We start from the raw sequence: 27209 nt of genomic DNA, 5'->3' as shown, positions 1-27209 counted from the left end.
CAGGTGGGACAGAATAATCATCCCTCCCCCTTTGAGCATCACCCTGGGCTGGGAACACTGCCCTGGAACTGAGTGCTCAGCTCAATCAGCCATGCTCTCTGCCAGACCAGCAGGAAGCTTTCCCTTGTCCTCAGCCATCACAGCCCTGTGTCAGGGCTACAGAAACCACTGTCAAATTAAATGCTTTGACTTTACTCCCTGTAAAACTGCATGAAGACAAGGTATTCTGTGCTGGCTTCGCTGTCTCTGTCACAGCCCCTTCCCTACGTACAGTGAAATGCAACTCCAGAGAGGCCACTGGCAAGACCTTTCAGAATAACCAGTTTGTTCTGGTTTTAATGGCATCTTTAAGTATTGAAGTTCTTTTCTTTTTTTTTTTTTTTTTTTTTTTTTTGCAGGGTGTGTGTGTGGAGAACATCAACAAAAAGGCCCAAACCCAAAATAGGATGTGAGAGCTCGGTATCCCAGCGTGGAAGTTCAAAAGTGCCTTGCTGTCAGTGGTGTTCAGAACTGTGCAGACTTTAAAGCTATAGAGAAGAAAGTCACAGAGTAACCATTTGGAATAGGGAGAAAACTGTTGTAATTTCGACCATGAAACCAAAGAAATACAATGCAAAGCTATCAGGATTTGAAAAGCACTTCCAGGCACTGAGAGGTTAAAACAATTATTTGAACAGCTGGGAAAATTAAAATGGTAAAATAATAGCTACCCTTCAAAATTCTACAGATGCAAAGAGACTCTTCAATGAATAACTGATAAAGGGGAAAACACATTTTAGAAGAGAAACTGTTTCACGCATGAAGGTCATACAAGTAACAGCTCCTCTTAAGAACCCGGATTTCCAGACTTGGCAGGAGATGAAGAGCTGGGGTTAACACAGCAGCCTTTTACCTTGTGGGACCTAGGGTAAAATCCTGAATACTTTAAGTTACACATGAAAGTGACTTTGGGTATATTCTTCTTACTGTTTTTTTTTTAATCTGTTCCCCACTGTAGCAAAAGCAAGGTCACAGGAGCATGCTGGAATTATTGTAGCAGTTTGTTTCCTTTCCCAAGGAATTCTTCCAGCCCCAATGACTCCAGCAAATGGTGCAATCAGAGCAGCCAGTTCAGGTTGTTTAACTGATGTTATCTAGGGCTCCCCCACATACTTAACCTTCCTCTGGCCAGAATGCAGTGATGTGTGATTTTTCAGGGGAAAAAGGCAGTCTGTAATAAGTAGGTTTGCTATTCAAGAAAGGTCTAACTGGAAGAACAATGCCAGTCAGGATTGCAGTGTGCAAGCCACGGTGTACACAGTGCTGCTCATCAGGACTGGGTACACAGAGAGGGGACCCACAACTGCAGCAGAGCCATCCCCAGGGCAGGGAGGAGCTGAACAAATGCAGCCAGGAAAGGTTTATCTGCCACTTGGCTCCAGCTATCCCTGTAGGCAATCGATCCTCTCTCTCTAGGAGCTATTTTAAAACAAGAAACCAAAAATCCTCAGCAAGTAGGGAAAAATTGACAACTGAATATGCAGCACTGTAGAGAAGAAATCAGCTGCACAGTGCCAGCTCTTGTTTCCATTCCTCCCCCACTGCAAATGCACAACCTCTTCCACATAAACACTGTCCAAACTGTTAAAAGGACAGCAACTGAACGCACCTCATCAGAGTCCAAAAACATGGATCCTTTGGCAAAAAAAAGCAGAATCAGAACAGAAGATCAAACCCATCCACCCCAGCAGCCAGCTCTTCTATCATTCACACATATCATTTCACCAGTCTGCAACTGGAAAGTCTTAACTCTTACATTTTTCCTTTCTATCTTTTCTTTCTAAAAAAATAAATTAGACAGCATAAACACTGAGATCTCCCTGCAAGAAGACTTTTTCTCCAATCAAAAGCATTTGTTTTTCCAGGATGATTTGGGCATTTCTGAAGGACTCAGATATAGCCTCCTCAGCCTCCTCTCTTCAGAGCAGAGCCTACTTCACTCTACCCTCAGCACTGTTAACATGCTTCAGCTGACAATCACCTGGTATTGAGTCCTGACCTGTCAGGTATCTCCTCTGATGGGTTAGGCTGCTCACTAGGCAAGGATACTAAAAGAAAACATGAAGAGGATGAGCCTGCAGCCTCCCCCATACAACTTGCTGCAATCACCATGGAACCCTAAGCTACCTACACCAGGTTTGACCACTTTCAGGATCAGAAGTGTCCAACATGTTGCAGATGGGAGTAGTTGTGCCTATGCCAAACCAAAGTAGCCAGTGCCACAGAAAATAACACAGCTGACAGAAGGTTTTCAATAAAGGGCTTGATCTTCCTAAGGTCCTGTGACACATTTTTACAAGAGTCAGGGCCCTGGTATTCTGCCAAGCTACATACATTTTGTCTAAACTGAAATTATGATTACAGCTTTAATTCAATATGCTCTCCTTCACTTCTGATCCTAATCTGCTAGCAGGGGCTGTTGGACCAGTAAGCACCTGCCTTTTTTTTGCCCTTTAGGTGACTTCGTCACTGTGCTGCCTGAACAGATGCCAGCAGCTAGAGCTGCACAGCAAAATCATTTAGGAAATTCACCAGCTGGGTACAAAATCTGCCTTAGCAGAGCTCCTGCTTCTACTGGGAAACCTGCAGATCCATCTCTGGTACCTTGTCATGGCACTGGCTGTGGCAAGAACATAGAACTGGAATATCTCAGCTTGTCCTCTCACTGTACCAGCATGATGACCAGCCATCAGCATTTTACTTGTCCAAGGTCAAACAGCATCCTGCAAAGCTGGTCTAAAGCTGGGTAAGGTACTCTGGGGTCCTTCAGGGTTCAAAAGAGGGCATAAACCTGACAGAATGAAAAGAACTTGAAGCAGAAAAAGGAAGTGTGAGGCTTGCAAAGCACCCACCCCTTTCTACCCTCCTTCCATGGAGTCTCTGATTCTTACCCATCTTTCCTGCAAAGTCCCCTGTGCCAAGCAGCTTTCATGTTCAGTGAGGAGTGCAGGAGGAGCAGGGAGATGCAGAGGATTACACTATGTCCTTACGAGCTTCCAGCACTCAGAACCCAAAGATTTCTTTTGCTCCTCTGATCAGCCATGTTCAGATGCATATTTAAAACTAAGACAGACACTGAACTCTGTCTTGCCCCTTGAGGGAATTGCAGCCTCCTCCTTCCACACCGCCAGTTCAGTGCTGCAGGGAATAGGCAGCCTGGTGTCAGCTCCAATATAGGCTTTGAAATGAAAGGAATGCAAACCAAGGGGACAGAAGAGAGGAGAGGAGGGAGGGAGAAGGTGCAGAGACACTGGAAGGAAGCAGGTGAAAAAATGAAGGCAGAGGGGAAAGGAAAAATCCAAGCTCAGACTAGAAATGGGTGAGCAAAAGAGATAGAAGGAAGAGGAGGAAGAGGAGGGAGCAAGCCCAGGCTATAGTATATCTCTAGCTCACTTGTTCAGACTACAAGAAAAAACCTACACATGGCCAAGAAATGTTCATGCTGAGTAGTGAGGAGATCAGTGAGCCACACAAAAAATATAAGTAAAATACCCACAGTCTGAGTTTTAATCACAGAAGAGATTGTTTTAGAACAATTTACCTTGCTTCTAGCTCAAACATTTGCTATGAACTCTCCTGACCTCATGGGGACCAACCCCAGTGCTAGTGTGGCACTGCAACCATCTGGAATTCAGCACACCACAAAAAAATTCAACCAAACCAAAAATACAACAGAGAAAATAACTTGGCAGTGCTATACAGCCCTTGATTCTGGTGCCAGTGACACAAAATGGGGATTCCTGAACCTTCTACATCCTGCCCAAGAGGGTTGGCAATTGCTAGTATTTTTAAGCTTAAGAGAAGTATTCCACCAGCAAGCTCAGGGAAACACGTTTAAAAACCATAAAAAGATATAGTCAGCCTATTGAAAAAAAAAGAAAACCCAAACAGATAATCTTAAGTGCATACCTAGATGTAAACTTGCAAATAAGAAATGCCAAGTCAGGAATCAGGAGGGCAAGTTCCTACAGCTCTACAACGTGCACTTCCAGAAACTCATTGGAACTTCAGTGGCACTTGAGAAATTTGTGCCGAGATCAAGAAACACTTCCAACTGTGGATTCTGAAGCAATTATCTGGAAGAACACAAGCTTGCCTGAGGTAAAACACACAGTATGGTGTGAACTTATCATCCCGCTGTCAGGGTGGACCAGGTACCATGGTATGCACAAATCAAAACTGATGAAGCCACAGAAAACACCAACAGAGAGAGCAAGGATCACAAGGAAGAGCAGGCAGGATCCAGATGAACAGTTACAGCCTAGAGGCTTGTGGAGCAGTTCAGAGCCACTGAAGAAATTCTCTTGCATACCTGGCTAGGGGACCAAACATCAGTTGGATCCAAATCTGCTGGGAACACCAACAGCTCCAGATTAACACACAATCCTTATAACCTTTTATCCACATGATAGTGTACCAGACATCTGTGCTTTGGAACTCTTCTCAAGGGAAGATGCCTACTTCAGCCTTCAAGCACAACATTCCTGCTTTATGTTGTCCCTTAAGAAAAGCTTTTCATAGCAGCAATGAAAGCTTTTTCCACTGAACATCTGGAACCAAAGTCAAAGCACAACCTGGCAGTTTTCTTGGCTGAACAGGGATGCCATTGAAGCTGAGCTTCACAGGCAAAAAGTCTGTATTGACAAAGGTTTGAGACAGTGGTTCAAGAGTTGAAGGGAGTCAGAATTGCAATCTGCAGGATTTCCAAGAGGAGTATTTTGAACATTATCCTTCTGCTACAGCTGGCATCCAGAAATTATCTCCCTTAATTCTCTCCTTTAAATATTTTTTCCCATAACACTAATCAAAGCTACCACCTTCCCAGCAGGAACAGTCAGGACTTATCAGGTCTCCCAAGATGCTGAGATTAGCTAGTTCTCTTCTCCATGAGGGAACTCTCAGATCCCACAACTTAGTGAGGCAAGGATTTGGACCTGGGATTCAAGTTTTCATGCGGGAATTTCTGGTTTTATAGCAGATCTAGTTCCAGACACAGCCACTGTGAACCATGGGACAGAATATGAATTCTCTCCTGTATTTCCTTCTGTGTGATCTCCCTCTTCATTTCTTCACACCCCCCTTTTCTCTACAGTATTGCAGCACTTCATTGATTCAACACAATCGACAAGAGAGCACGAAGGCAGAGGCAGCTCTCAGATTGGAACAGCTGGTTTTCTTGATGGCATCATGTCCCAAAGAGAGGTAAGGAATCACAAGAAAAGAGACTGCTTATTCTCAACAGCAAACAACTCCAGACTGGAGAAGAAAGCACAACCCTGCTGACTGAGAAAAAGGCAGCAGTGGGATTTAGAATATATTTCACACTCTTTGATGGATCATGCTTGAAGATTTTGTGGGGAAGCAGAGCTCAGAGGAAACCATGCTTCAAAGCCTATCACTGGACTCAAGGGGCCTATGAAAACTTTATAAATACGAACCCCTGCTGTCCTGTCCAAAGCCCACCTGCAGACCTGCTGACACAACCAATTCCTCAATACCCACGCTCCCCAACTACCACACCTTGCTTCCATCAGGCATTGCAATAAGCTCCTGCCAGCCACGTCAAAGTGGGCTTAACAATAGATGGACAAGGATGACCAGTGAGGACTGAAAAAAACCCAGCCAAAAGTCACCGACCCTGTGACCAACCTCTGAACAAGCTGTGACACGCCACAACCACCAACCACACTGAGCACCCATCACTGAGCTGGCAGACCTCAGGCTGTTTCATTAACACACAGATGTCTGTCACATGAGTCCTTGGACACAGGACTACAACACTGCAAAGTTTCCATTTCCCTCAGCTGCTGTCCTGCCTCAACACACAGCAGCAAAAACAAGCTACTGAGGAGCTGACAACTGCCTGCTCATCATCGGCACAAAGTGCTGAAGCCAGCAAGGATCTGCAGTTGCTCTGATCCCCAGAGCTCAAATTTTCTAAGTATGAAACATTTGCCTGAGCAACACAAAAAGAGGTGCAGGAAGAAAGACCACAGGCTACCTTAAATCCACAAGCCTTTTTCTTTTTACAGGCTGCTTACACCTAATACTCTACCTTTTATCTCATCCTAAAATAAGAGAACATAATAAGGCCTTAGAGGATCAAGCTATAAACTTTTGAAAGCTTTTTGTAGCCTTCCCTTGCAACAAGGGGTTTGTTTCCATTTCTCAAAAGCCAGGAAGGAAATCAATACTTAGACAGGGAAGGCATATTCCAAAGGACAAATCTTCTTAGTTGCTGCAGAGCCACCCTTGTTGAGTCTCTCCAGTGAAGGTGATCACAATGGTAGGCAGAAGCCCCTCAAACATTCAGGCAAGCCAGAGTCTTCAAGTGGAAATAGGTTGTTCATGAGCAGCCACTTGGGTTCCTCCAGATTCATGTCTCTAAGTTAAGTTTCTCTGTGACCAAACTCACGTCTAATAAAGAGTGAGTCAATATCCTTCCCCCCTGCACAAGCACCACTGGGGTCCCTTCCCTGCACCTAATTGCCTGTTTTCACAAGGTATACAGGAACTTATTACTTCAGAGCCTTTGTGCTTCTGAGGAACACCACTGCAACTCACCAGCAGGTTCAGAGCAAGCAGAGAGTGGGACATAAACCAGGCTCATGGATGTACAGCATGGTTACATGAGTCCCACTTCCTTAAGCAGGGTAAAGCTCCAGACATGGCTTGGGGGGAGCCCCACATTCAGGGGAATGCTGGCACACTGAACCCAGGAGTGTCCCTCGTGTCACCTGAGGCTCTGCCCTGCTCTCCAGGGTCTGCTCTGTGTGTGGCAAAGCTCCTGACCTACCAACATCTGCTCCGTTTTTACACAAAGCAAGTCAGGGCTCTGCAAGGCAGTACAACATCTTTGTTGACATTTCAGTCCCTCAGAGAGAAGGTCTCCTTTGGCTTTGTGTCAGCCACCTTTGGCTGTGTCAGAAAACAGTGCACAGCCTGCTCTCTCAAGCAAAGCTGTTTGCCTGTGCAAAGGTTCCCAGCTAACAGACAGGAGGCAGCAGCTGCAGAAAGGAGACCTGGGATCACTGCACACAATCTCACCTTTTATTATTTAGCCACATTTACTGAACACAGCCTGGCTCTAATCCATCAGTGCAAGAAGCCTGCTAATACACTCACCTGATTGGAGACAGACTTTACTGCATTTTATGGGGTTTTATTGTAGCAAATGTCAAGGCTCAGCAAAACAAGAAGCCACTAGGAAGGGTCTCACAGAGCCTGGGCTCTTTCCCAACCAGCACTCATCTGATACTGGATTAAACAAGGAACTTGAGAGCATTCTGTTGTCTCAAATTCACAACATAGCTTTATGTGCACACGAACCACCCATCAGCAGCTGCAAGAACAAAGTATGACTTTCACTTTTAATTGGGAAATTAAAATGCTTGTTGGTTTTGAACCAACTGGCAAAGTTTTTTTTTTGAACCAGCCACCAAAGTGGCAGCCCATGTGCCTCAAGACATTTAGCAAAGACTGGAAAGAGGGAAATGCATTAGAACATTACACCCAGTCTACCTTCAGCAATGAACCTGCTTCTGCTCCAGAGGTCAATCTGGAGTCTAGACAAGCTTTAGAAATTTAAGGTTGGCTTTTGCAGAACAATACAGCGATCACTGGTGCCGTACAAGCTCTCCACAAAAATTTCTCTAGTGCACTCCAACTCTATCACAGTGCCTTCATCCTGTCAGCTCAAGGTACACACAGCTAGGAACACTCCTACCTGGATCACAGCATCCAATACATTTTTCAGTGGCTGTCTACTTGTACGAGATTTGAGGAGATTTCCTGAGCCTCAGAATACTCCTAAATGCACTTAGGCTTGGTACCAAAAGATAAAATACAACCTTGATGCACCACAGGAAGTTAAACAGTACTGACAACACCCCAGGGACTCAGAAACACTACAGAGCTTGTTAAATGATGGTAATCCTAAGCAGGCTGCATTTAGCACTACTGAAGACAAAAGTTTTCAATAGTTCCTGCTGATATGTCCTGATGGAAACTCCTGTGTTCAAAGTCACCATCTGGTACACACCTGAATCCATGGAGAGACAGTGCCACAGAGCCCAGAGGATCATTAGAAGGATCCATGTAACTTCCCAGCACACTATGTTCAGCTGCAGGCTGATACATTTCCTCCCTTCTTCCACCAATGAAAAGGAATCAGCAGAAGTTTTCATGGAATTAAGATGGCATTGAGATGGGACAAACAAAAAAACAGTAATTCAGTCTCCTTTTCAAATCCTTTGGAGAGATCAACAAGTCTCTATACCGTACCTATAACCAGAAACTCTCCTGTTTGGTCAAGTAACTTATTTTATCAAGCTGTCAAGTAAGTAACTGAAACACAGTGTACTACTTGCCCTACTGCCTCACACAGAAGATAAAAACCTCAATTCTTTGATATTTAGAGACTTGGGGAGTTTGGTTTTTTTAAACTTATGCCAATATAGTATTCTATAGTGTAGTATTGCAAGGTTTAAAATTCTATCAGCAAAAAAATTCTAACTTAAAGAGTATTTTTTAAACAGCAGCTGAGCAGGGACCATCACATACCTGGACACTGCTTTTCTGAGCCCTTACAAGCAGCCAGAGAGAACCCACAACTGAGTTCAGTCCTGTATCACTATTTCCACAATAGTCAGGAGAGTGCTACAGAGAAAAAAAACTTCAAGAACAGAAAGGAGGTGCTTTTAATATAACATCTAAAGAAGAAAGGTGTGTCCTAGAAAAAAACTGAACTGCTTCAGTAGCTGTGTCAGGGCACTGCATAGTACAAAAAAGAGTAAACTAGAACAACTGCAAGTCATGAGTAGGAAACATCCTTCAGAAGATAAGACAAATGTAATAGTTTCACAGCAGTTTGGTCTGAATGCAAGAAGAAAAAAAGATTGCATCTGCTATCCACTCCCTAAATTTAAAGTTTGCTTTTTGTGCAATTATCTGATTTCCTGAGGATATATATTGTGAACAAAACTTCAAACAAGCAGAAAGAACATTTGAAGGTGCCAGGAGTGTCTCCAAGTACCTGCAATGGGAAGGTACCATCTCACACCTGGCAGGAGGACACTGCCACCTGCCAAAGGCCTGCATGACACAGACATGTGGGTGCTCCCTTCAGCTTTTAAGACAGGTCCACACTTTACAAGTCATTAGAACATTTCAAATCATAATCATCAGCAAACTCAAAGAGGAATCCAGGGAACAAGCAAATGAATAAAAAAACCTTCCATTTTCATATGAAACACTTGGATCGGGTTGGGGTTGAACTACACACTCCACAGAGAGAAATCTGGAATAATCAATGTGCATGATTTAAGCAGTTCAGGAGCTTAAAAAAAAAAAGAGTAAATTATAATCTTCTTTCACCAATGTTAAATTCATCCTGAGGAGGGAACAAGGAACCTGCTGGGACACAAAAATGCAGTGATTGTTGAGAGCTCCCAGTCCCCCAATAAAAGAACAGTGTAATAGTGCTTTATTAACAGCCTGAACCAAGGAACCCTGAGCTTTCTGTTCCACAGCCCAGAGAAGGAACCCGAGAGATGAGCTCCTCAGAAATACAAGCCAAGTCCTTGTGGGCAGCAAACGTGGACTGATAAACCTGAGGGGAGAGAATGCAGAGGCAGATGAGCAGAGGTAATCAGAAATGACAGAAAGATGAGCATGCAGAGGGCAAGCAGAGTGCTTGAAGGACAGAGGCAGAAGAGATGAAATTTTACAGCATACAGGTATTTTAAAAGTTAAATCAACAGCTTTTCAATACCATTATTTAAAAAATCATTCCCCCTAATATATGCAGGAAGCCAGCTGCTTGTAAAATGACCTTTCAACCCTATGCACCATGCCTTATTAGACTAATTCAGAGCTGGAGATTGGCTGATCCTGAAATCCATTTATACAGGACAAACAGGCATTCAGCAGGGACAAGGAGCGAACACATTGTCAAACTAATTTTGTCTGCATTTCTGCATGCACACTCAGGCTCAACACAGTAGAGCAGCATTAGAAACAAGATACACCAGACATTGCAGCACCATCCTAACTCAAGGCTTCTCTTCTTGCTTCCCTTGCGTTACAAATGTAACAATTTAATTATACCAAGTGTTGTCTTTCTGGACACTTTCTGTGACTGCAGAGGTCTTTAAGACCCTCTCACCAATTCCTAAAAGCCTCCAGCAAAGGCCTCTAACCAAAAAAGATGTTATAACCAGAAGAATGTTTCTTGCCAGAGATGGAAGTATGAAGAGCAGAGCTAATTCTAACACTGTATTCAGATCACTGTAACACACTGTAACAACATGCCTTGTTCCTGTATTTGGAGTACTGGTGTCCAGAAAGGTTTTTTCAATTGACTTGCAAAGGTTTAGCCAGCACTGAAAGCTTTAAATTGTTTTGGAAGCATCACAAGTATGTCAGGAAATATCTCCAGACAAGGAGGCCTGTTGGACATACAGACAGTGTCACAGAGGGGTGAAAATCACAAACAATTACTGCAGGCATGATGCAGAAAGAAGCTTTCTCTCGAAGTTTGGATTTTGTAACAGATGAATGCTCTACAGCCTTGGAGGAGGAGGCTCTGTGGAGAGAACAAACCCTAGCAAGCAGCATCAGAGCAACTTCTGCAAATCTCCTCCTCCAGTGTGCCACAGTTCTGAAGAAACAAGGAGTGGTTTCCCAATAGCAGGAGGGCTCATCCATCATTCACTAACCTCCAAAGAAGGGCTACTCAGAGCAGTCTCGCTTGCTTGGGAGCAACTCTTCCAGTTGAATGGGACCACTGCCACCACAATAACCCCTGCATGTTGTCCACACAGACACATTCAGCTGAGTGATGAAGGCTTTAAATCCCACTAGTCCTCAAAGAATACAGCCCCAGAACCTGTGACAAAAATACCTGATGGATGGTGTGTGGAGAGTGCAAACTGCACACAGGAGGAAACCATCCTGTGCAGACTATGACCAGCAAAGAGCGTAACAAATCTTTGGTTTCCCCAGTTTGTCATGAAGGCTTTGGCATCACTGATAAAACTCCCCAAGTTATAGCCAAGTTGTCAGAGAATGGATCTAAAATTAGTATGGAAGTTATGGAAGTCAGGGCTACTTTGGAACTTCCTGGGAGTCTGAAAGCACTTGACCGCTGACCTTGTGCTTCTCACCAGCCGCTGCTATCGACAGCAATTTTCGTGGATCTGTTTCAATCTAACTTCAGCAGCAAAACACATAGTTTAAAAATTGGAAATAAACTTCCTTCTGTCCAAGACTGCTTGGTCATCAGTCTCCTGGAATTAATCTGAGTAAGAATTTCCACTTCCCACTTGCCAACAGTGCTACAAATCTTTTGTGAAAGAATCTGGCATTAAAACAGCCAGATGTATCACAACAGTCTCTCACCCCCAAGCAACTATTTTCCATACTAGATAAGCCTGACTGAATACAGGCTACAGCTCTCAGGAAAATGCTGCCTAACACACCATACAGAGAGCACAGAACCAAAAAATGTTTGATCCATATAGTCCCACTAATTTAAGCCTAAAGAGAAATAATTCTTGAAAAGAAAGAGAGAGAATACAAAGAGTGAAATTTCAATACCAAGGTCTAATAACACTTTTTAGATACACCCACTCCAAGACCTCATTAGAGCATCAGGTCAGCTAAGATGTCTCATTTCTGACTAGCTAATTCTTATAGTATTTTATTGTAAAAAAATTAGACTATTTTTAAACACTTTCAGGCTTTAAACCAGGTTTTAAAAAAAGAACTATAGCAAGACCACATTTTAGAAGTAACAAAATGCCAAATAATTCAACTTCAGGAATTGTAGAAGTCATACTGACTTCTTTCCTTCTTTTACAGAAGTTGCTTTCAAAATCATCTGTAAAACATACATATTTAGATTAACTTTACCTGTAAATATATCTGAAATCAGAACCATCAAGCAAGAAATTAGACTCAAAAGCAATTATGCCTCACTGTAACAATGTCAAAACCCACAAACAAACAAACAAAAACCAGACAACTACAAAAAAAAAAAAAAAAAAAAAAAAGAACAGGGACTGGGTGTTGAACTGTTAGAAAACAAACTGTTTATGAGAAGAGAAATGCAGTCAGAAGTCCTCCTTCCAGATCAGGTAATGGATACAAGAACTTCATATGTGAAGATGATGTAGCAGATGGACTAAGTATCACTGAAAGAGGAGCCCTGAAGAATAGCCAAGTGAATTTTAAACTTATTTCTGCTCAATTTCTTCAAAAATTATAAACCTGAAGAAGTTTGGGCTTTATAGGGACTACAAAGAGCAGACAGAGAGAAGAATTTGTTCATGTGGGTTAATAAGTGCTCGCAACACACCAGGCTGTGGGGAACATCAGAGCTTCATGACGTGCTGAGATACAGAGTAAATAAAGAACTTATGCCTCCAGTTTCATAAATACCAGGTACAGGCAGCAGACATTTCCATTTTAAGTAGGCCAGCATTTACTCTGGAACATGCCTCATATATTAAGATGGTGGTTTATGTCCTTTCAGGCAGCTCTATATTTTTAGTTTATCCACCAGTGAACTCTTGAGGATATGAAGCATTATGTACAGACCCAAGACTCGCCAGAACCTACAACTGCTGCCTTGAAAATCAAAACAATAACTTCATAATTAGAAGCAGAATATGGATCCTCTTCACCTTTGCAAATACCAGGTCAGGGTATGCCTGGGTACAGTTAATCCACTGCTCCTCTGTGTTTATGACTAAACAAACAGCAGCTGCCTGCAGCTTGCAGCTCTCCCCCAATTCCCTAGTGGGGGCCATTTATTGACTCATAAACATCCTCTGATAGTGTTATCACCACAGCATTTGCACAAATACATGTGAAAAGAAAGAAAGATTTAAAAAAAAAAGAGAGAATTTCCTTTATAGAGAAGGCAACCCTTTACAGATATGTTGCTTTGAGCAAGGACTGACTGACAAAAGGGAGGCAGGACAGCCATGCACCTGCTGAGGATGGCTGGGCACAGCATCCTCCAGACAGCAAACACACACATTCACCTGAAACTACAAACCTGAATTTCAGAAAGCTCAAACAACCCTAAAGCCTTTCAAGTCAGATATACTGTATTTCAAGCAGCATACCAAGTGATAGATCTCCTCAATGAGGCTTCAACAGCCAAGATCCACCTCTGTAGAATCACAGGGGGAGGAGAAATCCTGGCATTTCTAGATACAGACCTTGCTATACCTGGTCCAAACTTTCTTTCTCCAGCCACACACACTGACTGCTCCTCTCTGTCCTGATAAGTACACAATCTGTCTATAAAGTATCCTGAAATCACCAGAATGGAAACAACACTTTAGCAAAAGTCTGATGATCCAGAATGCTCAGATACCTGCAATGCAGCCCATGGCATCCAACTCTGTTTCTCTTTGGCAGAGAGAGATCCAAGTTGCAGAAATTAAAGCTCCCAGCAGGCCACGCTTCAGCAAGACCAAGAGTGCTTGAGCAAAACTGCTCCAACAGGATGGGAACTGCAGAAATACCTGCAGCATCCTCTCAGCAATCTAAATCCCTGCCCACAGATTAGAGACAAACTTCCAGCAGAGGTCTAATGCTTTGCTTTGCATGCCAGAAGGGAACTGGGCTTTCACAGAGATCACTTGGAAATGTAAACACAATAAATTGACCATATTCCTTTTTATTATAGTCAAGGGCAAAGCAAAATACAGACGACTCAAGGTTATGTTAAAAGTCTCCCTTCCCTGGAATTCAGTCAATCAGTATTTAGCAAGGGCTTGTTTGCACACAGCAGAGTGACTCACAGTAAATGTGTGTGAATTTTCCCTGTACTTTCATTACAAACCCTGAATGTTCATATACAGAGAAACTCACCAGTTTATTGCATTGTAATTTCCTTACATAGACAAGCCCTAAAGCCTTGACAGAAGTAGGTTTACCTTTTCCTGTTATGAATAGCAGATTTGTGAGAAGCTGGACACAGAACAAGGAGGAAGAGTGCAGGATTATGAATGGCTCCTAGCTCAATGTGTACAGCTCCTATTGACAAGGGAAAACACATGTCTGAGTACACGGCTCCTGATAGCTTGGTTTGGCCAGGAGCTACTGCACAAAAATTTCACCTTGGTCCTTCTGTGGAAGACAGGCACCTAGAGACAGTAAGGAAACCCCTGAAAAGAAGGAATACATGCTCTTCACTAACAGACAATTTTCTGCACACAGTTGCAGGAAGCAGGTTCTGTTTGAAATCTCAAATCACATTAATCTATGGTCACTGGAGGCCTCATTTTCCAAGTGGCAGCTGGCTGGAGATTCCCTGGCATAACCACCAATTACATAACAAAGTAACTAACTAAAATTCGCCTTCAATTTGCATGTGCCTATTGGTGTGAACAGAACGCAAGGGCAGCAGAATGGGTCACAGACACTCTGAAAAGCTTGCATGTGAGTGCATATTTGCACGGGGGAGGGAAGCAATTCACTAATAGGACTCAGACTTTTTAAAACAAAATCATTTGTTTTCCCCTTCCATCTGGACCCAAACTAAGAAATTACGCAGATTTCCACTGCCCACTCTCTTTTTCCTTCCACACCCCCTTCTCACTGGCACGAGATAAAACCTTGGGGAAACAGCAGCAGCAATTTTCAATTCTCATTATCTGACGGCAGCAGTAGTTCTTGGTGAAACTTGCGGTCAATAAACTACAGGCAATTTTGAAAGACACAATGGGAACTGCCCCTCCTACAGCTGTCCCATTATCCCAGCTTTTATTAGATTTAAAGCCAGAGATTTTTATGCTGTAGCTCAAGTTCTGCAGAGCCATGGAAACAGACCACCAGAAAAGATAAAACACTCCTAAATTAAACAGGAGCTGTCACAGTAACATCCTCTAAAGTCAGAAAACTTCCACATAAGCAAAGCATGGGATGCAGCAAGGAACCCAGAGCCTAAAGGGGCTGATGAGTCAATGCTCGGTGCAGTGATGCTGCACTGAGTCAACAGTGACCAAAACTCAACATTCAGGATGGTATCAGTGGAAAAGCTCAGGAGCAGGTTAGGCAGGCAAGCTGAAAGCATACTGGCTACAAAGGAAGACAACCAGAGCAGGATCCTGCTCCCATAACCATGAGCATCCCAGAACAGGCACCAGCTTTGTAGTCTGTGCCCTGGATGTACCTCCCAAGAAATGCTCACCTCTGGCTGGCAATTCAGCTGACTTTTTAGAATCAGATGCATCACACTTTACATATGCCTACTTCTCTCTGTTGACTACAAGAGAGAGAATTACTACATGGCCCAATAGCCAGAAAATATACAAAACAGGTAACAATAGCTATATCTCTACCATGCACCACAATAAAGTAACCTCTTCTAGGGAGAGGAGCTGTACAGAAAACCAATAGAAAATCAATTTTAAAACACATCAAATGATTGCCTAACATATTTGTTCATAGGGCAGAAATAACTGAGGGTGTATCTCAGCTCCTGGCTCAGAAACATGCAGAACAACAGCCAAAGGGAAATGGGTGTCCAAAGGAATGGTCTCAAACAAACACAGTAAGTGGGAAGAGGCAAAGAATTATTCTCATCCATGGTAAGCTGTAATTTTCGGTCTAGAAATCTAGAGCTGGCTTTCTCTGAGACTAATGTATACCATGCCCTGCAGACATTTTTACCAGCCATCAAAAGGAACTTGCAGAGAAGCAGATGCTTCATTAAAGAATATTCAGCAAGCCTTATAAAATCCTTAGTAAAAAGCAAATGAACAAATCACCACCATGCAAGTGAGATGAAGTCACACATCCAACTTTGATTACATTTCCTCCTGCACTGGCAAACAAATTGTATTTTTTAAAAAAAGGTTAAAAATACTGAAGAAATTAAGAGATTCTGGCCTTTCTTCCCCACATTCCTCCAACCTGAATTTCCTGAAAGAGGAACGCGTGAGACAATGCCATTTGGTATAAGATGCTAATTTAAACTTAAAGAAAAATAACAGCTTAAAAAGGGGAAGGGAGGAGGGAGTTTTAATCCTACATGATAAAACAACAGCTTGTGATTGCTACATGTATCTCAGGACTCAGTATCAGAGGAGTCAGTAAGAGCAGTGAGACAAATTGTCAGGGAATTGAGCTGTCCTGGGACAAAAGGAAACTAAAGAAGACATATTGTCTTACAAAAATTGTATTTGAATTTGTACTTGCAGAACCCTCTACTGCCTACCTCCAGCTGCAAGGTGTTAGTTACCTATTCCTTAGTCTCTCAAGCCTTAAGACATAGCAAGATTTTCTGCCACATTGTCATCATCCACAACAAATTAATGTCCTCTGCACTTTTCCTTCCTGGTAGTTTCTAATAATAGTGGGGAAGAAAATTCTGAAGTTCATTGAAGACTCTGGGAACGAAGACAACCAGTTTTTGGCTTATAAAGAAAACCTACCAAAACCACCACCAAATCCAAAAAATATCCAAGTTATTAGGATCTTTCACTGCCCTCTGCTGTTACCAGTCATTTAGCTTCCAATTTACTCTTTAATAATGTTGGGCTGGGGCTCAGGGCTGGCAGCATCCCAGCCCCTTTCTCAGGCGGGTTGGAGCTGCAGCTTGCAAATATGCTGAAGTTTAATGCAATCTGTCTTCTTTGGTAATCACATTCTGCCTGCACTGCATGCAATAAAGATGTATTGGTAAATGCATTTGCTAAAGATATACCCCACTGAAAAGGCTACAAGCCTGATTTAGGGGAGGCAAGGAGGATAACAGAGGCTGGCAATAGATGCACCAGTGCTCTGCACACAGCAACAAGGGGCACGGATTGTGCAGCAGCAGCACAGGCACCACTTTACTTTAAAGCCGAGGAAGAAAAAGAAACCACATGTTTTGGGAGCTGGAGACTTTAGAGATATCAGAGAAAAGCCCTTTCCCTGGCAGCTTTAACCTTGCTGATTTGCAGACATACAAAGACCTTCTTTGTAAACAGGAAGGAAAAAAATTCCACTAGGACTAGCAACAACATTTGGTCTAATATATCCTGACAATTTTCCCATCTCCTTCTGTCGGGCTTCTTCTGGGAGCCGGCTGGCAGCTTGTTTCATGTTATACTTAAATCAGGCATACAGCTTCCCCTCACAATGCTAATGCAGAGAAAGACTGCTTCCATGAAATATCCACCTCTCCCCCACCTATTGCTTTAGTAATCCCATGAGAGAAGTCTCAATTTTCTATTACCATCCTTTTCCCCACATCCACTTTACTATATTCTCAGCACCTTTTAGAAAATTTTCTACTGTCAAAAAAACCCAAAAAACCAAAACAGAAAAGTCTGCCCTTGAGGGACACCTGACCCACTGAATTCTCTCATGGCCCAGGACCATACCCTAGTTGTAATGTCCAAATACTTCATTTTCTTTTCCCCTTCACTTGTTTCAATAGCCAGAAATTCTTCCAAGGTACTGAGCAGCCGCTGTCCTAAGGCATCAACAGAAACTACTGGGACTCTGCATCTCAAAAGGAAGAGCCATAAGGCTTCCTGGCTTCCCAACCCACGATGAAGAGTGTTTAGGAGTATGGAATTTTCTTAACAGACAGCAGCTTTGCCCAGTACAGAACCTTTCCCCATGCAGCAATGAAAAGAAGCAAGATCTCCAACTACAAAGTCCCTTAACAGGAGATGTTTATCCTGGCTTTATCCTCCTGTCTATAAGAGCCTGTTGAAAATGTTGCAGACATTGCCAAGGTGAGTTTACTTACTGTTTGCAATATACCAACATCCAATAAGGTACAACTAGGGAAAATCATTGACCTTGAAACCTGGGAGCATTGGTTCTACAGTTGTGGTGGCAGCTTGGTACAAGAGGACTCACTGACAGGAATGAAGTTGGGACACACTGTGTGACTGGGAAATGCGGAATGAATGTGGGAAAATGGATCTCAGGGAAGACTTGTCTCCTATGAAGATTGCACTTTGACTAACAGATACCACAGCTCTCAAAAACACTTCTCAGAAGAAAGCACCATGCAAAACAAGACAGCAAACCCAGCCAGTACAACAGAGGAACTTTTGTTACCTTGTGAGCTGCACTAACACAGCGCTGATATTCCTTCGCCAGCTCCGAGCATTTGAGCACTTCACGTTTGTTTTCTTGGTAGCACTTCAGGATTTCAGACTGCAGGTTTGCACAGATAGGATCAGCATTCCTCCTCCTGCAGGGAAAACAAGCACAGAATGATGTGTGAAGAGGAGTTTTCAACCACTTACTACCACTTTGCCAGCAACACACACACTAATTTTATGCTGGAGTCATGTAGTCCTAATAGAGAAACTGGTGGGAGCACCAATCACCAAAGTGGGTCAAATGACCAACAGGTATTGCAATTGAAAAATCCAGGGTACTTAGTAAAAAGAAGGAACATGATCTTTCTTAGCTGGTGTAGAAGGCTGTTTCACCCTTATATAAAACACCATCTCTCCTCTGCAGTCAGGAGGAAAAAAATCCCCAAGTCCAAGAGTTTCAATGATTTTCTCAACTCATACTGGAAATCTTTGGTAGAACTCAAGAATCCTGGCTGGGCCTGCACTAGACCTGTAACAGTCTGACAAGGAACTGAACAGATTTGTTGAATGAGCCACCTCAATCTATTGAATTCTCATCTATTTAAGCGCTACAAGAAATCCAGCATGGTTGGAAGCACTGCAATTCTCCTAGTGACTGGAAAAAACCCCAGAATAATAGCAAGACCAGATATCTGCTTCTTTGTATTCCTGCAGAAATTAGTATTCATACTCAGTAAATGGCATTGACAGCTACCCAGGAACAATTAAGGATGATGTTCTTTTACTCTAATGTGCATGTGTACATATGGCACATCATCAGCAACAGTACCAATAAAGGGGAAGGTCGTTGTAAAACAATCCCAGCAACAATGGCACAAACACAGTAATGACAGTGACATCAGCTGCACAGACAGGCAGACACAAATTGCAGGCATTCACAGCACCATGGCCATGGTATGTTTTACCAGAGAATAACAGAACATATGCTTAGGTGTAGCAATCCTCAGATGTTGTCTCCTAAACCATAAATCCATTTAATTCCTTGCATTTCCTGCTCCAATATGCTTAGAGATCTGTGCCCAAATATCAAACACACCTCTTCCTTCCAAAGCACTTGATGCTACAGGCAGATATTAATGCCATGCTATGATGTATTCATTTCCACAGAAACAACAGGCACTCATTCAGCAAAAGGGATTCATAGCAAGGCAGAGAGAGGGAAAACATGACCTGTCCCTGGGCATGTCACAGTCTCTCAGGTGGAACAGACTTCTAAGAAACAGGACATCTTAAACCAAGATCTTCTAAATGCTTTTGGGGAGCTCAGATATGAGCTTCCAAATCATGCACATCTGTAAGGTGCTCAGCAAAGAAGTGGAAGCACCAAAAGAAGAATAATTTTGTCTTTTCCCTATCAGCAACCTGGGTGCACTCTCCCAATAATTTGGTTGAGCTATACTTTAATTGATACTTTTTCAGTCCTCAATCATACTGCCAACATACATGGACAGAGTAGGAATTTATCAGTATGACAGCCACACTACAAGACTGAGATTTGGATCAGAAACTAGCAAGGATACTATACAGACTTCTTTTTCTACCTCTTCACTAATCTTACAGCTTTTACAAGAAACTTATTCCATGTACAGTCCCTAAGGGTTAGTGTTCATTTTTAATTTCTATGTTATATAGCAAATCACCTTTAAAGCCTCGAAAATCCATATTCTAAAAAAAAAAAAAAATCTTCAAATTTTGGGATAGAAAAGAACCCAGAGAGAGCTTCAGAAACTCATAATGTTGGCATTTTGCTTTGTCACTAACTTTAATATCACTCTAATCAAATCAGTGAGACTGTGGAAATGATACCAAACAATACCAGGTCAGGAAATACCACCAAATCCCTCAATTCATTGAAAAAGTTAAGACTTTTAAAATTAGTTTTTTTTAAACTCAGTGATGTTAAACCAAAGGGCATTCTGTAATTTTCATATAGAAACCCAGAAGAGCTAAAAGGTACAGCACACCACAAACCAGTTTGTATTCATCTGAACTGAGCATGGTACAAACATCTTAGAAATATTTAGAGGTTGTCACTGTCAGCAGGGCTACAGGAATTGTTTTGCTTTAGATCACTGTCCTTCCTATGGTATCAGTCTTCACTGCCTAAAATAATTATGAAGTTAGTAATAACTATTAGTTAGTTATTAGCCACCTGTGGGCTCAGACAGTGCTGCAAAGTCTGTGACCCTCTTCCTTAACAGATCCTTTGGTGCTCAGCCCACAGGGCTATTTAAAAGCCACACAGTGGTGAGCAAGAAGCCACAAAAAAAGAGTATTGTTGCCTAAAGCCTACCAGAGGCAGGGGATCAATCAGCACAGACCAGCATGCATTGCCTAGCAAGTATTTAAACCAGCATTCCTACACACCACTTCCCACAACACAGGGAGGATTTATTTGGTACCGTGTACCCAAAATCATAACAAGATTATTCTCCTTTATTTCTTCAAAACAAAACCTCAAGCTGTGGTTATGCATCAATTGCACCAGCTTCTCAAAACAGATTTAGAGACACTAATCAACAAATTGCAAAGTTGGTTTGGGTAATTATCAATACAAGTTACTGTGGAATCTGGAGTACACAAGTTATCCACATGCAGCAGATTAGTTCTGGTACCCATCTGGACTGGAAGGAGTACCTGAAGTGCTCTGGTGAACAGCTGCCTGAGATGCTTTTCTCCCTGCACAGCAATCACAATGCCTGCCTGAATCAAGGGGGTGCCACTCTCCTGCTCACATTAACACTCAGCTTCAGCTTGCAGCATTTGCACACTGGGGGAACTGCAGCCCTGCACACATACAACAGCTGCACCTTACAGGTGTCTGACTTTCCTTGTGCAAAAAGGAATTAAACCAGCAGCATCCAACTACAAAAACATCCTGTAGAATGCAATGACACTGTGGGTTGAGTTCCAGAGGAGGTGGACTTTCATCAACCATCTCCCTTCACGCTCAGCCTAGCTCAAGGCTGTTGGCACTAACTAATCTTTAGGAAAATTCATTCTGGACACCCGATCACACTGCTCCTGATGTGTCATTGAGGGTTTTTACTATTATTTGTCATATGAGAGAAAAGGAAAACAGTGGAAAAGGAATGAGGTTTGTATATACAACTAGCAGAAGCCTTGTCTGCTTTGACCTTTCTCCTAAAGTGGGTCAAAGTTTTAAGCATATGCCTCCACCAAATGAGGTAGACAGTTGGCCTCTGTCTGAACTAAAATATGCTGCAACTGCTACAGCTATTATCAAAACAGGTGTAAGAGCCTCATTTACAGCAGCTAGGAAAAAGGCAGGAGAGAAAGGCTGGGCTGGGAAGTGATAGCACAATATCTGCAGATGGAAGTATGGAACAAGCTCTTACAATACTTTGGAAATAAATACATGCAGGACATACAGAATATGAAAGATTAAATCAATAAAACACACTCTTATCTGTTTAAAGGAGAAGGAAAGGAGAAAAGATGACAGGTTGGAAAAAGTAAAAGATGGGTTTAGAAATAAAATTCAGTAATGCCTCCCCTATCACAGAGAGGAAAGAAACCTTTGCCTTGTCAGTGTGCAATGGGCAGGAAGGCTACATACACATGAAATCCATGATTTCAGAACTTCCTCTCCCCCTCCCATGCAGAGATTTAAATCAGGTCTTTGTCTAGAAAAGAAGGGAGAGGTTTTCTTTAAATGAAACAAAGGGCATCCTTCTCTCTACTATCCCTTGAGGTAAGACAGAATGAGCACGATCTTGCTGCATTTTGACACCGAGAGTTACCAAATCCTTTCTATCACTGCGTATTCCCCTTACTTTATTTAATAAATGAAATCTCATCAACTTATCCTTCTTCTATTATCACTGCTGACATCAATCTGATAATATTGGCTTGGCGTGGAATCGTGCTATTATATGTCCTCTTGATATTTAATTTAAGAGAAACGTCTGCAGTGGGGTGAATATGTGAAGCAAGCTTTTTATTACTGGCAGCAGTAAGGACGCTGGGAGTGAATTAGACATTCATCTTAGTCAGGGCCAATCTAGTGGCTCAGAAGAGGTTTTCTTCTTAACCCTCTCCTAACTGTTCAATAGAGGCAGGTAACAGCTGCTTCAGTCAATAACTGCATTCATTTGTCTTGGCAAATTCATTCCTACACGGATATAAACCCTACGAAGAAGTACAAAGTGTCTGGGAGGTTAAAGCAAGGTACTCTGAGAATTTCTATCATAAGCACTGCACTAGAAGGAGAAGTGCCATCCCCAATGCCCATCAATTAATCAAGAAGCAACAGTTTCCAAAGACAAACACCCAAACTCACTGCAAAAAGCAATTAAGGCCATATCATCAGGATACAGACCCAGAGACAGGAGGTTTCAAACACAGCACTATGGCTACTATGCAGGTACTGCTGACAGGTTCCCTTTTTGAAAGGATTATAGACTCAGTATTGGAAAGCAAGGAAAGCTGGAGAAGGTCTGTGTATTTGCTGGTCCTTCCACCCAGCTGAAGATCAGAGTACCCAAGCAGAGATGCACGTTCAGTGCTTTAGGAATTGGCAGCTCTTTAGCCTAGTGCAAAATCAGTAACTCCACAGTGAGTAACACACCATCACTCGGCTTTACTGGGAAGAACAGCAATTCCAGATGGAGTTAAGAGCAAGATCTTCTTTTTACATTTTACTCTGGGAAACCATTCAAGCTGAACAAAAATCTCAAGACAGAGGCTGACGGTTTCTAAACTCAGACACTTTGATACCTCTGCTCAGAAACTGATAAACAAGGACACAGGGTCCTTCATATAAGCCAACTTAAAAGTAGCTGGCTCCAGCACACAGCTGCAAGCAGCAACCAAAATGGGCCAGCAATCTGGAATTTCTTGTGAGCCACAAAATCCAGTGACTGGATTAGCTGCTTTCTGCTGCATTATTTGACTAAGACCAGTGTCTGAACCAACTTGAGCAAACCACATTAGTCACCACAGTCACTGGAGCAGAGACAGCCCCAGACACCAGCAATCAGATGCATGGGCAGCACTGCCAGTAAATCCTAGGGCACAGAGCAGCAGTTTCTGCATGTTGGGAAGGAATCAGACACGTTGTATAGCTGCTTAGTATGTTTATATATCCAGGGTCCATTACACACGTTTCAGACTAAGCTCAGTGATGCTTTGGTCACATAAATGTGGTGTGCTGCCAGGCTGCACTGTACATATATAAAACCCAATAGGTGGTTAACTGACCTGTAAAACAGCATCCTCCCTTGGGTAGCAGTTGGCTCTGATGGCTTCTCTAACTTGTCAGAAAAAATGACTCCAGACAGATGCAATACACAGCACATAGAAAGGTTTCATTCTCTCTCATTATTGCATCCTTGACATTTACAGCAGAAAATTAAACACAATTGAAGCATTTCATTCACATATAACAAACTCATCAGCACAGAACAAACAGCCAGGCAAGCTAACTTTCAGCACAGGATGCTGAAAGCATCACACTATCACAAAGCACTGCCCTCACTACAAGCTACGGGATTCCCTGATCTGGCACGTCAGGATAACGTGGTTTGAATGGAAGTGGTAAGAGCTGTGTTACAGCTGTGTGGCAAGGGAAATAAGAGATGGAAGAAGCTTAATAGATTATCCAAATGTCTACTAAAAAATCAGTAATGTTTAAGCTACACAACCTAGCACAGTGTAAACAAACTGCATGTCTCATGAGGCTAAACTAATATGACCAGGAAGGATGCATTTCTGATCAGCCTCAAGTATTCAAAACACTGCTCATCAGGCCCTGCCACTGATCCAGGGAGAACAGAAAGCTTGCAGAAGTAACACACAGTTTAGAGCAAGAGGGGACAGACTAAAAGAAAAGGTGAAACCTCATGACAATTTTCAGAAGAATAGGGGTTCTACCCCCAAATTTCAGCTGAAGCTGCTGTATTCCTGTCTAAATCCTTCTCACATGCCTTGTCACGCTGTCAGCAGCACACTCCTGCACACCTGCAGTTATTTCCCCTCTCTCTTTCTCCCTTTGACAGCTGCATTTTAATAACAGGTCACCCAACTCTGTTTTTCCGTACATTGTTCATGAAGTGCCAAATGAATGAATATTTTAAAGTAATGTGAGTTTCTGGGTGACTCTGGGAAGTACTTGAGTGACTAATTTTGTAGGATCACAATCTCGATTCCTGTTTTGACAGTTTGTTTGAAACTGCCACACAATTCCCCACTGGAGTTCAAGGGTGCACTCACTGCACCCTTGCTGTTTCCAGCACAGATACCTCCTTTCCTTCCATCACAGACAGGCAGAAGCTGTTCTGAAATCTTCTTCTGTGTAAGTAATTAGATTCTATCACTGAGAACAAAAGTTACCACAGCAGTCCAAGTCTCAAGTGTCAGCCACTTGCTGTGTCACTGCACAGCATTCAGCAGAAACAGCCTGCCCCAACCACATTTCATTCACCAAACAAAAAAAAAAAAAAAAAAAAAAAAAAAAGAAACGTACAAAAACCCCAAACTCTAGAACAGACAGATTGATGTCGGAAGTGACTAAAATCTAGCAGTTTTCTGTAACAACTTCTAATTTTGGAAATCAACATCAACTTCTTCATTTCCATCATGAAATTGATGCAGAGAGATTGTGTGACCCATGCAATGCTGGCTGCAGCTCTCCATCTGACTTACTCCAGTATGTCACAACCTCCCCTGTCCTCCTACATGCTTTATCCTCACACACAAGTGGCCATTTCCCATTTGATCCATGGGTCATCCTGAAAGACTTTCATTGTCTTCTGCCAAATGCAGTTTCAACCAAATTTAACTGGCTTCCTTAGACCCCATAAGCTGCAGGCACTGGGGTTGTGGTGGTGGGCTGTGGGTCTCTGGGGGAGCAGAAGGGTAGCAATAAGCAAAAAACTGAACTAAAACACATAAAATAATACTATCCTTATCCTACTGAACCTGCAAATGCAGTAACTAATCACCCCTATTAGCATTTTGCATGGCAGATGGCAAGTGGTTTAGAATAATGAGAGACTTTTCCCCACAAGTGGATAATTCCAATGTACATTTGGATGTAAATTCTTTACTGATTATGATGGTAGAATACTGAGCTATGAGAAACTGCCAGTTTGGAAGATGAAAGGAAAACTACTGCCTCTTCTTTCACTTGCCAAGAGATACAGAAGTTAACAGAACTGGATCTGCTGCCCACAAAGCCATGCACCATTTTTTCCCAAAGATGCCAAGCTACTAAAAGTTGACTAGCAAAGATGAAGAGCCTAAAGTTAGCAGCAAAACAGTCTCTGGAAGCCAAGCAGGAATGAGTCAGAATCTTGTTGCTGGAAGGAGTTCTCTGAATCAGAAAGGAAGCTGGCTCAGCTCCCACAAGGCAGAAAAGCAATATAGCAAGCAATAACTGAATCTGAAAACAACACACAGCCCAACAAGTGACCCGAATAGGGATTTTCTTTCTTCGGATAAAAAACATCATCTAAAAACTGGTAAAGATCTCAGGTCAGGAAGGGAAAGCATGCAGTCTGTAGAAGATATGCAGCACAAGCCCTAGGAATATATGGGTTGTGACAGTGCTATAATGTCTGGGAATTAGTTGGGGAACTGTTGGTCTATTAAATACCTTCCTCAAAAGTTTTCTAAAGAAGGTAACTGAAGACGGGATATGCTGATTTCATTTAACCACAAGACATGAGGGGCAGCAGGTTCAGTAAATGTCTCCTATGTGAATGATCTTATAATGTCATACTGCAAATGAAATGTTCTTTTTTTAAATGAAAACCCTGACTACCCATTTGAACAGCAGTTACTTTTCCAAAATGCCACCGAGTAGTGCACTAGGTTCCTACAGTTTACTTCATGCTACACAAAGGGATGGAGAAAAATATGAGTCCATTAGTGTATTCTGCACTGACAGAGTGGCATGTCCTGCTAAAGATGCCAAAATAAATTTAGAGAGGAGATTGAAGCTGCTGGTGCTAAAGTTCAGGTGGGATCTGAAGCTAAACATTCACCTTATTAAAAAAATTCCCTTGCTTCTGCCCACATTCTCTAAACTTCAAAACCACAGTGCCCCCTTTTACCAAGCTGTGCAATTCTGAACACTGACTCAGCAAAGATCCCCATTAAGCAGCTACTCATCCCTCAGAGAACATCAATAATGGTGCTTTCAAAGCAAGCACATACAAAAAGTCTTACAAGTCTGTTTTTGGGGGGAAGGTTGGGGGCTTTTTGTTTGTTTCTGGTTTTACATGAATATTGTAAATTAAGAAGTCCTCAGAAAATAGAAAAAAAAAACTTTATAGAAAACAATTTAGATAAAAAAGTCTGGAGAACAACACATGAAGCATCCCAGGTGCCTCCTGACACTGCTCTATTGTGCTGCTGGTGGCCCTTGCAGTCAGCACAACACTGATCAGCTCTCTCCAAAGAAACAATAATCATCCCTGAACAAGTGCTCCTGCCTTCCAAATGCCAGTTTTTTGGGTCAAAGTAGTTTGAATTGCAGTTGGTATGGTATGTATATGTCCCAGACATGCAACTGCCAGGACTAACAAGAAAAATGCAAAAATCACACAAATAAATAATTAAAGTTATTGAAGCCCAGTTGGATAGCTGAGATGGTTTTTCTCTTCTATAAGGGAGAAAAGGACATCAATCTTATCAGCACAGCACTAAACACCAATTTCCTCTGTGCAGATGCATCACCATGATCCAAGGTGTCCACAGCAGTCCTGCCACAGTCCTTATTTCCTCAGAAGACAAAAACATAAAAGCTCTGACCTATATAACAAACTATTTCCTCAAATTTCCCCCACTGCTACTTGCCTTTGGTGCCTTCTTCCATCCCTCCAAGACTTCAGGAGAAGACTGACTCAACAGCAAGGACACAGTGTGTATAATCCAGAATCAGGAATACAATTACTGTTCAAAATAGCAACATTGCCCTTGAAATCAGTTGCAACTGAATTAATGACCAGATTGTTAGAGTGCTACCTCAATGTTGCCTCAGGCTGCTAATTAGCAAACAAGTCATTAATTCACTGG

At 42.4% G+C, this 27209-nt stretch overlaps 1 protein-coding gene across 2 annotated transcripts in view; it reads right to left on the bottom strand.

Annotated features, from left to right (window-relative positions):
- The window catches only part of CHCHD6 (coiled-coil-helix-coiled-coil-helix domain containing 6), a 109074-nt gene that overhangs the window by 18391 nt on the left and 63474 nt on the right, over positions 1-27209 (bottom strand). For both annotated transcript variants that reach the window (XM_064432726.1, XM_064432725.1), the window contains exon 8: positions 18121-18256. In XM_064432726.1, coding sequence (XP_064288796.1) covers positions 18121-18256 — 136 coding nt within the window. The remainder of the gene's footprint in view (positions 1-18120; positions 18257-27209) is intronic.

This window comes from Passer domesticus, chromosome 9, assembly GCF_036417665.1.
Source record: "Passer domesticus isolate bPasDom1 chromosome 9, bPasDom1.hap1, whole genome shotgun sequence".
In the NCBI taxonomy this organism is placed as follows: domain Eukaryota; kingdom Metazoa; phylum Chordata; class Aves; order Passeriformes; family Passeridae; genus Passer; species Passer domesticus.
Note: the sequence above shows the minus strand (reverse complement) of the source record. Positions and strands in the feature narration are given on the sequence as shown.